Here is a 12,012-nt window from a genome sequence, read left to right as displayed (position 1 = left end):
AATGGAGGGGAAAAAAAGAAGTCAAAGGAAGCATCTCTTAGCAACCACAGGACAGTAATTACTGTAGCAGCAGCTGGGAGCAAACCAGATTTCCGTTGTGCGTTAAAGCACTGGCGTGGGCTACTTTACACACAGCACTGACTAACCAGAGCCAGCAGCCTCCTCCACACGCAGAGAGGAGAGAGGGAGAGAGAGTGGGAGAGGGAGAGGAGAGGAGGACTAACCTTGCCTTGATGAGATTGGGATGTGTGTGGGAAAAGAGGGACAGCTTGCTGGTGTATACAAATGTTTGATACGGTCGGATTGAAGCTGTGAGAGGATACCTCAGCGTGTGCTCGCTGCAAGAACCATCCAGATGATGTGAAGATGGTCACAATGAAAAAAATGCCACAGCTATTTGCCGGAGAACCTTGTGGTATTCTGAGTCCCCTTTACCCACATCTCCCATCGGTGCTTTTGATTTTGTTGCCACAAGTGCTAAAGTTTAGGGCTGATTTATGTCATTTTGGTTGAGCTTCATTTACATTTTTTATGTTAATCTATTCCATCATAATGTATCCATCACTCCGACGCTGGTGTGTGTATGTGTGTGTGTGTCTTTGTATGTATATATAGACCTCTTATTTGATATCAGCCAAAAGTTTTTTTTCCATTTGCAATCATGAGATAATTGGCACAAGGTGGAAAGAATATTTACTTGCAGTCTCTCTCTTCACATTTTTTAAGAGCCTTTTTTTGTTTGTTTGTGGGAACACATGCAAGCCTTATGGGAACTCTGAGTTCTCAACAGAAGGGCCTTGAGTCATCAGCACATAACACTCGGATTTGGCAAAGAGTGGGTGCAGCAGGCCCCCTGGTGGCCGACAAGAGCCACAGCCAGAGCCCACACACCCCGACTCTACAGCTCCATTTTGACCTACACGTACAATCAGAGGACCTAAAAAAAAATGAAAAAAAGATTCCAGATGTGTGTTTTGCATTTCTGCTAAGTTCTAAGTTACAAGGTGTAACAGGCCCATTTAGTCTGCTGGAGTGTGCCACTCTGGAGTGGTAACCTAGCAGACTTACAGACAGGTAAAAGAGGAAATAGGTTCACTTGTACGTGGACCTTTGAGCATAACGGTCTTCTAGAGCAATGTCTCCCAACCTGGGGTCCGGGCCCCCCTGGGGGGGCGCCAGAGATCTCTGGGGGGGGGGGCACGAAACTTTGTCTTCTTTGAGGATATGCAGTTGTAAAAATTATATTCATACATGTTAAATGAATAAAAAATCATAATGACACACCTAATGGAATACAGTAACCCAAGTCTGTATAAACTCACTTAGAAATATATTTTGGTCATTTTAAAATACTAAGTTATTTTTCAGGATAAAAACTTAAAAACGTATTATTATATCATTATCCAACATTTAATCATACCTCTATACTCTGACAGGTTGTTAAAGGAAAAATGTAAAAAAAATTTGCTCTCATATTAAGAGAAACATTTTTTAGAAATATTTTTATGTCCTTGCAATTATTTTTTGTGCATATTTTATACATTGGTGACGTAAAAGGAAGGTGAGAAAAACAAAGTACAGGGTAAACCAAAGAGAAATGTATAAAAAAAACAATTAATGTTCATTTTTTCAATTAAAGGTTTGTAACAAATAACTTTACTCTATTGGTGCTAGTACGTACGGGTCGGGGGGTCGGCTGGTCTTAGACACAAGTAAGGGGGGAAACAAGGAAAAAAGGTTGAGGACCACTGTTCTAAACAACCTGAATAATAATTTGTTTTGTCTTGCTTAATCACAATAAATGATGCTTATGCATGTTTGCCACCAATGCAGACCCTGGGGCTACGTCTTTAGGAAGTTTTCTTCAGCTGCACTCACTCAACATTTGTCTGTAGAGTTTGTTTGTTGGTACTTTAGAGCATAACCGCTGTGAAACAATCCAGGATTAACATTTAATTGCTCTGATCTCGCTGCCTTGTTATCACAGTCGGGGCTTTATATTCTCATTTATTGTCAAGCTCGCAACACCTGCGTCTCCTCAGTTGACTGATGCTGCAGGAATCTCACTTTGAATGTTGTGTTTGTAAAAACAACAACAACTATTCCAGGCTACACATGGAATAAACATATTTTATGATCTGTTTTGGACATTAGAAGTGGGACGACTGAGACCGAAAAAGGGGAAACAGAATGCTGGGAAAACTTACGGCCAACCAGAATGATTCAGCACTGAAAGCCCCGGTTCTGAGTAATCTCTAAAGTGCTAGCTCCCTACAGGGGATCTTTTTTTAAGTGAGTGAAATGTATCTCTAAAACCCCATTGAGGCTGTGGTTCCTGTTGGGTTCCTTTTTCTGAAAAGGAAGTTCTGAGAAAAGTTCCCTCCAAAACACAGCGGTTCCTAGAAAAGGTCACTGTGGTCAAAATGCACCTAAAGCTGTTTTTCCTCATGAAAGCCAAACTGATGGATCCATCCATGCTGGCATCAATACGGCCATGTTTTCAGAGTCCTCCAAACTTCTGAACTGTTTTGCACTTATGTTCCTTACCTGAGTTTTCTATATTTACAGGTGTTGGATGAGCTTCCTTCGATCTGCACCCCGATCAAAGAGCCGTTCTCCCCTCTGAACAACATCGTCTCCACCGAGCCAATCAGAGGCTGCTACGTCCGCACCCAGCCCTTTGACGACAGCCGCCGCTACCTTCCTCCACAGGTACGCCTCTCAACTGAAAACAAAAACAAAACAAAACAACCGTATGACAGATTCTATTATCGTTTTGCTCACCATGGGTACAGTACAAGAATCACATCAGAAAGGAGGTTCATACTACCAAGGGTGAGAACAGGTTTGAAACAGATAACTTTTTTTACAGAGCCATGGTTGGCTGGAACTCTATACCAGTTTATATTTCTCATGCAGGTAGCAAAGATTGGTTTAAGAGTCAGTTGAAAAAATATCTTTTAAAATTTAATGAATGATGATTTGCCATTTAGAACGAACAAAATGAAGGTTGAATAGAATTATAGGTAGTGTAAACCCTATCATAATAAAGGTAAAAAGTGGTCAAATAATTCTAGATAAGGTCATTTCAGGCAAGTATTGGTTATAAAGGTGTTTTATTTGATTTAATTTCTATGTATGTATGTCAGAGGTGTCAAGTAACAAAGTACAAATACTTCGTTACCTTACTTAAGTAGAAATTTTGGTTATCTATACTTCACTGGAGTAATTATTTTTCAGACGACTTTTTACTTTTACTCCTTACATTTTCACGCAATTATCTGTACTTTTTACTCCTTACATTTTAAAAACAGCTTTGTTACTCTATTTCATTTGGGCCTTTAAAAAAAACTATCCAGTTAAATTGCTCCATCCGGATAGAGTGAATTTGGTTGTGGTTGTTTCAGATGTTCTTGTCCAGTTTTGTTCTTACTTCCGTTCCCTCAGATTCCTGCAACTAAACTTGGATGTACATTCCAATAAAGGTTAGGATAAATGATAACATGCCTCTGAAGTTTGACTTTTTGCACCATTACAATACTTATAGGCAACTAGTCATCACATCTCCTGCTCTCTGAAACACATGTTAATGCTCAATAGCACACATATATGCTTCTTTAATATATTTGCATTATACTAAGATGCATTCATTTTCAATGGCTTTTGTCCTTACGGGCTTTTTTCGCCCTTACATTACTTTTACTTTTATACTTTAAGTAATTTTGAAACCAGTACTTTTATACTGTTATTGGAGTAAAAAACTTGAGTTGATACTTCAACTTCTACAGGAGTATTTTTAAACTCTAGTATCTATACTTGTACCTGAGTAATGAATGTGAATACTTTTGACACCTCTGATGTATGTCTGAGAATGATGGTGATTTAGTTCTCCTCTGTATTGATTGTGATTAAGGGAGTTGTGTGTATTATTGTTTTGTTTTGTCATGTATAATATATGTCTGTTATGTATCAAGTTTAATTTGTGTGTCGTGTGTATATCGGACCCCAGGAAGAATAGCTAATGCTGTGGCTAATGCTAATGGGAATCCTAAATAAAACAAATGATTTGTGGCGCTCACTAATCCTCATTTCTCCTCTTCTGCTTGTTCCCATCAAGTCGACTCGGCGTGTCACGTTTCTCCGTGATCCAGACGAGATTGTACGCATCAACCCACGCAAAGACGTGCTCATGCAGGGCTACGAGGACTACCGCAACCCCATCATGAGCAGACGCGACGTGGACCCCGAGGACCTGGACTTCTCCACCCCCTTTCATAAACTGGACAGTAAGAAGTGCGAGTACTTTTTCCACGACGGCCCCGGTGGAGACTCCCACTCCGGCCCCGGTCTGGGCATCGGGACGGGGCTGGGTTTGGGTCTGGGCAAGGACCCGGCCATTAAGACTCAGCCGTCGTCCATGCTCAAGTCGAAAAAGGGTCGCCGGCGGAGAGAGGACGGCGAGCGTTCGCGCTGTATTTACTGTAGAGAGATGTTCAACCACGAAGACAACTGGCGGGGGCAGTGCCAGGACGCCCCGGACCCCATCAAGCAGTGCATCTACAAAGTCAGCTGCATGCTCTGCGCTGAGAGCATGCTCTATCACTGTATGTCTGACTCGGAGGGGGACTTTTCAGACCCCTGCTCGTGTGACACGACCGACGAGCAGTTCTGTCTGCGCTGGCTGGCTCTGGTGGCGCTGTCCTTCATCGCGCCCTGCATGTGCTGCTACCTGCCCCTGCGGGCCTGCCACCACTGCGGCGAGGCCTGCCACTGCTGCGGGGGCAAGCACAAGGCGGCGGGGTGACCCCGCACCGGACCACGGGACTCCCCTCGAAAGCTAGCTAACAAAGGCGGTGAATAAAAGCGGAAAATGAATAGCCGGCATCCTTTTTTTCATTCCCCTCTCAGACGGGGCGATAATGTTGTTGATCCCCAGCTCTGAGGGGCTTTCGGAGATTTCAGTTTGTGTTCGTCGCCGACAAGCAGCAGTGGAGGACAAACCATGTGCTTTGTGGGGGCTCCGAGCACCGAGCTGAGTGCAGGAGCTTAATCTGAGGAGAAAAGAGGAAGATATGATTAACAGACTTGGAGATGCTACTACACACACCTTGTACACACACACACACGCACACACTCACACACACACACACTTCTCACATTCACTACAATACATCAACAAAGCCAAGCCACAAATTTCAGAACTCTACTTCAAGAAATCTGTAACTTTATGAAGGATTTTTTTTTCTTTTTGTACAGACAACAACAGTTAAATGACAAAGAAGAAAACAAAAACAAAACTGTGTTGAAGAAAAAGTACTTGCTAAAAGGGATATGCTCTTGTTTTTTTGTTTTTGTTTTTGTGAATTTGCAGTTGGGTAACGGTGGCCTTGCCTTCATGCCATAAGCATTTGCTGACAATGTAATCACTAGACACAGGAAAGTGCACTAAATGGTACAGTATCCCCTCTAAGTGAAGTCAACCTTCTCAAATTGTTTTTGGTATTTTATCCGCCATGTTTAATGCAACTTTAACATCCGAGAGATGTTTCTGTGGTGGATGTAAGGCCAAAAACATACCTTCATTATTAAAACAGAAAGGTACAGTTTGGAAAAAGAAAGAAAAAAAACTTTCCTGGGATCATTTAAACATTTTGATTGCATTCCAAAGTAAAGGGATCGATTCATTGATTAGAAGGGAAAAAAATTGTGAAATGACCATGAGTTCCCTGAAATATTTCTCTTCTTTTTCTGGTTTCCATCTCAGGAAAGTTGCATTAAAATAGAGGCCAACCCTTTATGATTTAATTCAGTCCAACAAGATATTTGTGCCCTCCGATTTCTTACTGTAGTCACATTGGTGTTTTTGTTTCCTTTTTTTTTCCTGCTCATTTTTGTAATTAGTTTTGAATCAAAGGTTGAAATGTTGCTCAACCAGCAAGTTTTGTTTCGGTGAAGCCAGGGATTACAAAGTTCCTTGGTTAAACGGTGAAGCACTTAAATTAGTTTTTTATTTTTAATTATTATTATTAAGAAGCCTTCATATTTTGGATTTAATTTATAGATAAATTCAGATAACTTGACACCCAATTGGGAACGGGGGAAGCCCCCCCTGAAAGCACTGCCCTCCCAGCCTCGGTTGCAGCACCCGCTCTAAATTTCCACCTTTGTCCTTTTGAACCCATTCCCCCTTTTTTTGTGTGTGTGTAAAAGTAGATTTACATTATTCCTCAAAACTGTGTCCACTCCTTTTTGTGTGTGTTTTCATGTAACAGGCCTTCGGTGAATGAGCGTGTTGTTTTTAGAAAAACGCTGACTAGTGTCTTAACTGTTAAATGTGTGTGTGTGCGCCTGCGCGCAAAAGCATGTCTTCACCTACACTATTAGTTTCAAGTTGTAGCGTCACTACTGACCCGTGATCGAGGCTTTGAGTCTTAACTGAAAAGCATTTTTTTATTTTTGATATCAGATTCAGAAGGGATTCCTCTTTGGTGGTGACGCTCACGACTGAAACCAGGCGGCAGCAGCTTCCTTCGTTCTGTCCAAATGTTACACAATTCTTCTCACAGAATCATTAATTGCCACATTTAATCTCATCTACTTTTAAAATCTATTAAAGTAAAAAAAATTAGAAGAACAGAGGTCTTTTATAGTCCAAGGGCACGCCCGCCGGGTTCCTTGAGTTTCCTGTGAAGTCCTGCTTTCATGACAAATTCTTGGACAATCGGGAGACGCCAGGCTCCTAAAAATAGCCCTAACCTTCACGTCATGTCCTGTAAAACCACATCTTGTCAATTTTATTATTATTTTTTTTACATGTGATTAAGCATGCAGGAAGGAACGTGTTAATCAGCAAGCTGAAGACGTGTCATGAGGTGGATTTTGTTACCTTTGGACAGACCCGGGCTTTCTGCCTCCAGTCTTTGTGCTAAATAAAGCCGCCCAGCTGCTCACTGCACTAGTTTTGTCAGTCTGCAAATAAAAATAAGAGTATTTTCCCCCCAAATACTGAAGTGCTCGCAACAAACGGGGTCTAGAAAACAGTCCAACTGTGTTCATGATTATTTTTCTCTCCACACAGATTAGCAACATTAGAGTTTTGATTAATGAAATAACCAATTTGCTCCTTAACTCATTACTTAACTCCCAACACAGTTACAAACAGGTTACAGTTACAGATATGCATCTTTTCTCACCTCTTTGACACTCCTTGTTTAAAACGGTGTGGGACGGGGAAAGGATCACGGTCACGATCAATTCCACGCCAGCCAATGCTCCTTTTTACTTTCTATGCAAACTCTGCAGCGTGGGAAATGCACCAACCTCTCTGTCAGCGACGGTACAGGACACTTTAATGCTAAATAGGTAGTCGACCAACCCCTGGTACCAAACTAAACACTTGTAAATAGGCACTATATTTAAATACTGATAATAATCCCTGCATTTTTTTTTTTTTCCTCTGGTCTTTGAAACTTTGAAGATAGAGTTGTATTTATCGTTGCTGTCAGCATATACTGTAGCTTCTAATGACAGCAGTTTGTACATAGATCACCTTTTAGTATTATTTCACATTGAAAAGTAGAGGGCTTTGTGATGGATCCAACTACGGAGCTTCTAATATGAGTTTCTCTAGTTTTGTACGAAAGTTGGAAGGATAGTGCTAACACGGTACAGCAGTGGCAGTCCACTTGTTTCTAACATTTGATATATACATACACACGTGTATATATATATATATATATATATATATATATATATATATATATATATACACACATATATATATATACACACACACACACACACACATACATACTGTATAAAGCTGCTAGATACAATCACTAATTTTATTGTGTTAACACAGAAAATCAGCTATGGATGACTGTTAAACCTAATTCTCCAACAGCATACAACAACAGTCATTTTTTAAATGTTTGATAGTTCTGTGTGATGACACGTGTGTGTATGTGTGTGTGTGTTTGTGCGTACGTACGTACGTGTGTGTGTGTGTGATGCGTGCGTGTGACGCGTGCTCAGGTTGCTGGTTGCGTGCGCGTTCGGTTGCTTGCCATATTCTCCCACCGGAATCGGATTTTGCCCTGCATCATTGCAAGCTGAACCAAGGTTTGATGAACCTGATTAAAACTTGCTGGCTGAGAAGCAAAAACAATAATTGAAAAAAAAAATAGAAAGAAAGAAATAAAGGATGTGCATTTATTCAAAGTGTAGAGAATGCTGAAATAACCCTTCTCATTCTGCATTAACCAGCTGCAGTGCAACTTCCTGTCATGTACTGTATTATATATGCAACGTGTGTCTGTCCGCTTTGATATATATATAAATATCTATATATATATATATATATATATATTTTTTGACCCGCATTATATAAGACTTCAGTTTTAACCACTTTGCTGCTAGTCTTTTATCCTCTTTTCAATCTTGGAAATTGTGCATATCTTTGAGAATGCATACAAGTGTAAATTCTTGAAATTGTGTAGATTTAAAAAGAAAAAGAAAGAAAGAAGCTATATAAACCAGTCTCTCCTCGGTGTATTTTTAAAAAAAAGTTACTTTTCACAGCAGTTGAGTGGTTATGTTTCAGTTCTCCGATGCTTTGGTGCACTGATGATGTGTAAGCTTTTTTTTTTAAAATCTTTTCTCCCTCATCTTACAGCGCTTGATGTAACATTTATGTGATTAGTTCTAAATAGTGGAAGACATTTGTGTTTTGAAACTCGCAGTATAAATGGTACTACTCTTAACTATTCTGTAAACACTGCCTGTTTTCTTTCTTTCACTCTTTGTGCATATTTCCTTTCCTGTGCATCTTTTTTTTTGTTTTTCCTTGAAGTTTCTTAGTGCCATTGGCTTTCACATCCTGACAACCTCAAAAAAAAAAGAAAGAAAAAAAGTGCCTCACGTCCATCCTAGTTTCCATCTTAACATCTCTTGTTCTGGTTTTACTGGTTTCTACACGTCTAGGTATTTCTTATGGTTCGAGAATACCAAGTATCTGATGTAAAATTTATAGTACCAATAACTCATGTCATAGTTGTATTTTCTTTATACAGATGTAGCTTGTTACTTTTCATAAATATATAATGTAAATAAGCATACATATGTTTGTAACTGTTTTTATGTTACATCATACACTTGTAATTTGACATATCAAATAACATTATCATAATAAAATGGTGAGTTTTATTCTTTTGTGGTGTAAACTTTATTGTGTTTCTTATCCCCCAACCTTCTGACAGACTGGTGTTTCCTCCCAACTAGAAAGTTCTGGCTCTTTGCCATCATCACCTGAGATTTTTGAATGAAAATTTTTGAATGGTTTGATATAGAGTCGTGGGTGGTGTCATCCGCTAAATGTCCAGGCCTGAAGAATCTACATCAAGTCATACAAGCGCTTCCACTGCAGCCTGAACGTGCACAAGGGTGTGAGGGCCCGTTCATCGCTGCTTGCAGCTTCAATTTTATTTTTGTTTTTGGTTGGTGATGGTGTTGGGTGGGATGGGGCAATTTTTTTTTGTGTAGTCATGAGTCTTTCCTAGGGGAATAATTTATTACCAGCTTTTAGCACTTTCAACCTCTGGCTGACAGTCTGGGCATGTTTGGATGATTATATTACTGTTAAAATATTGGCACTGCAGAGAATCGCGCAAAAAATTAATATAGTGTAAAGTTTTTTACCTTGCAGGCCTTGATGCTTGACGTTTCACACCAGTGCAAATGGTATACTGAAGTTCTTTAATTTAGCCCCTGTGTTTTTTATTGGGGCTTGAGGATGGGCAAATATGATTATTAACATGTGTTTCTGTAGGTAAAGAAAGGGGTTTAACCCTTGTACTGTCTTTGGGTCAAAATGACCTAATTCTCCTATCCTTCTTTCCTCATTTCTCCCTTCCTTCCTTCCTTCCTTCCTTCCTTCCTTCCTTCCTTCCTTCCTTCCTTCCTTCCTTCCTTCCTTCCTTCCTTCCTTCCTTCCTTCCTTCCTTCCTTCCTTCCTTCCTTCCTTCCTTCCTTCCTTCTTTCCTCCCTTCCTTCTTTTCTCCCTTCCATCTTTCTTTTCTCCCTTCCTTCCTTCTTTCTTTCCTTCTTTTCATTCTTCCTTCCTTCTTTCCTCCCTTCTTCCCTTCCTCCTTCCTTGACCCGAAAACAGCAAGGGTTTAAGTATTTTATTGACTGTCCTATGTAGGTTTATTCCTTGAACATTTGATTGCCATTCCTCGTCTTGCAGTTGTACAAGTTACTTGATTAACTGACCCCAACGTTTTTTTTATATGAAATTACATAAATGACAAGATCAGCAGCCAGTCAGACCCACATGGCTGAGAGGACTAAGGACCACAGTTGTCTTTTGAACATGGGAGAGACTTAAGGGGAAACAATGCAGCAGCAAAAACTGGAGAGACTGCACTTAATACGACATCTACCTGGACCTCTCAGTGATAAGTCACCTGCTGCTGAAGGGACCTGGATTCAGCAGGGAGAACAGTTACTCTGGAACTAAGGTATTCAATTTGAGAATCACATACAGCTGTAAAGTATTGATGATGAAGGGGACAGTTTCATGTGTAAATGTTCAGATGAGACAGCTTTAGTTATTGAATCTGTGCCCACGGAGGATAATCTGGCCACTGAAGGTGCTTTGCAAACACGCACAAGCAGTTTTCTTTCAGAATGGTTTTTATGACAACCAATCCTCAACTTTTCTCTAGTGGAGTTTATGAAGAAGTATTCTGTGAGTCTGTTAACTGCAAATGTATTTTATTTTTTAAGTTATGTGACCTGAAGCCCTTGTTGACTGAAGTGGTTAGACTTGTTAATGATGGCATTCAAACCCTCTAAGAGGACTTACTTCTATTTTCTATACCAGTTTAATTCTCTACAGGGTGACGGGCCCTGCAGGAGTCTATCCCAGGCCCAGGAAGGCAGGGGTGCACCCTGTACAGGTTACCAGTCCATTGTAGGGCTATATGACACAGGACTACAAAACTAAATTAAATCCAGTATATGATATTGTAGCGCCTCCCAGATGGCAACAAAATGAAGAGGTGATTGGGGGGGTGACTGTCGCTGGCCTTCCAGAGACAGTGCCAGTTGGGGTTATATATATATATATATATATATATATGTATATATTAGGTATATGTGGGGATGATATAGTTGACTTGGTTTCTGTTCTTGTCTTGATTTTAAAATATCTTGATGTTGTATATACAGGACTTTCTCAGAAAATTAGAATATTGTGATAAAGTTCTTTATTTTCTGTAATGCAATTAAAAAAACAAAAATGTCATACATTCTGGATTCATTACAAATCAACTAAATTTTGCAAGCCTTTTATTATTTTAATATTGCTGATTATGGTTTACAGTTTAAGATTAAGATTCCCAGAATATTGTCATTTTTTGAGATAGGATATTTGAGTTTTCTTAAGCTATAAGCCATGCACCTGCACCCACCATCTTGGAGCCTCAGGTCATCATCATCATCGATACAGCTCACAGATCTATATTTGGTCACCATGGGCTCCAGATTCTTTAGCCGCCCTGCCACTCTTCCCTGGAATTTTCTCCCACATCACATACGCAATACTGACTCTTTCCACACTTACAGATCCCGACTGAAGTTGCATCTTTTTGAAATTGATTATTCTTTGTAGTTTATTGTCTTTGTTTTATTTTTTTTTAACTGTTTTACGCTGTTGAAAGGCACCCACAAATAAAATGTATTAGTATTGTTATTGTAATTATTACTGTGGGAGGGGTAACCAGTCAGGGAAACTAGTCTATCCCCTGTTGCATAGGTGTAAAATCAGAGGTGGGTAGTAATGAGTTACATTTATTCCATTACATTTACTTGAGTAAGTTTGGGGAAATGTTGTACTTTTAGGAGTAGTTTTGAATCACTATACTTTTTACTTTTACTTGAGTAGATTTGTGAAGAAGAAACTGTTACTCTTACTCCGCTACATTAGGCTACGTTGAGCTGTTACTTTTCTTT

General features: G+C 39.8%; 1 protein-coding gene across 1 annotated transcript in view; it reads left to right on the top strand.

Annotated features, from left to right (window-relative positions):
• Positions 1–9,192, top strand: part of spred1 (sprouty related EVH1 domain containing 1) — a 43,284-nt gene extending 34,092 nt beyond the window's left edge. The window contains exons 5-6 of the mRNA XM_061742907.1: positions 2,569–2,712; positions 4,118–9,192. Of these exons, the coding sequence (XP_061598891.1) occupies positions 2,569–2,712; positions 4,118–4,804 (831 nt within the window). The 3' untranslated portion in view covers positions 4,805–9,192. The remainder of the gene's footprint in view (positions 1–2,568; positions 2,713–4,117) is intronic.
• Positions 9,193–12,012: the final 2,820 nt, after the last annotated feature.

This window comes from Cololabis saira, chromosome 16, assembly GCF_033807715.1.
Source record: "Cololabis saira isolate AMF1-May2022 chromosome 16, fColSai1.1, whole genome shotgun sequence".
In the NCBI taxonomy this organism is placed as follows: Eukaryota; Metazoa; Chordata; class Actinopteri; order Beloniformes; family Belonidae; genus Cololabis; species Cololabis saira.
This window is presented reverse-complemented; position numbering and strand designations above follow the sequence as displayed.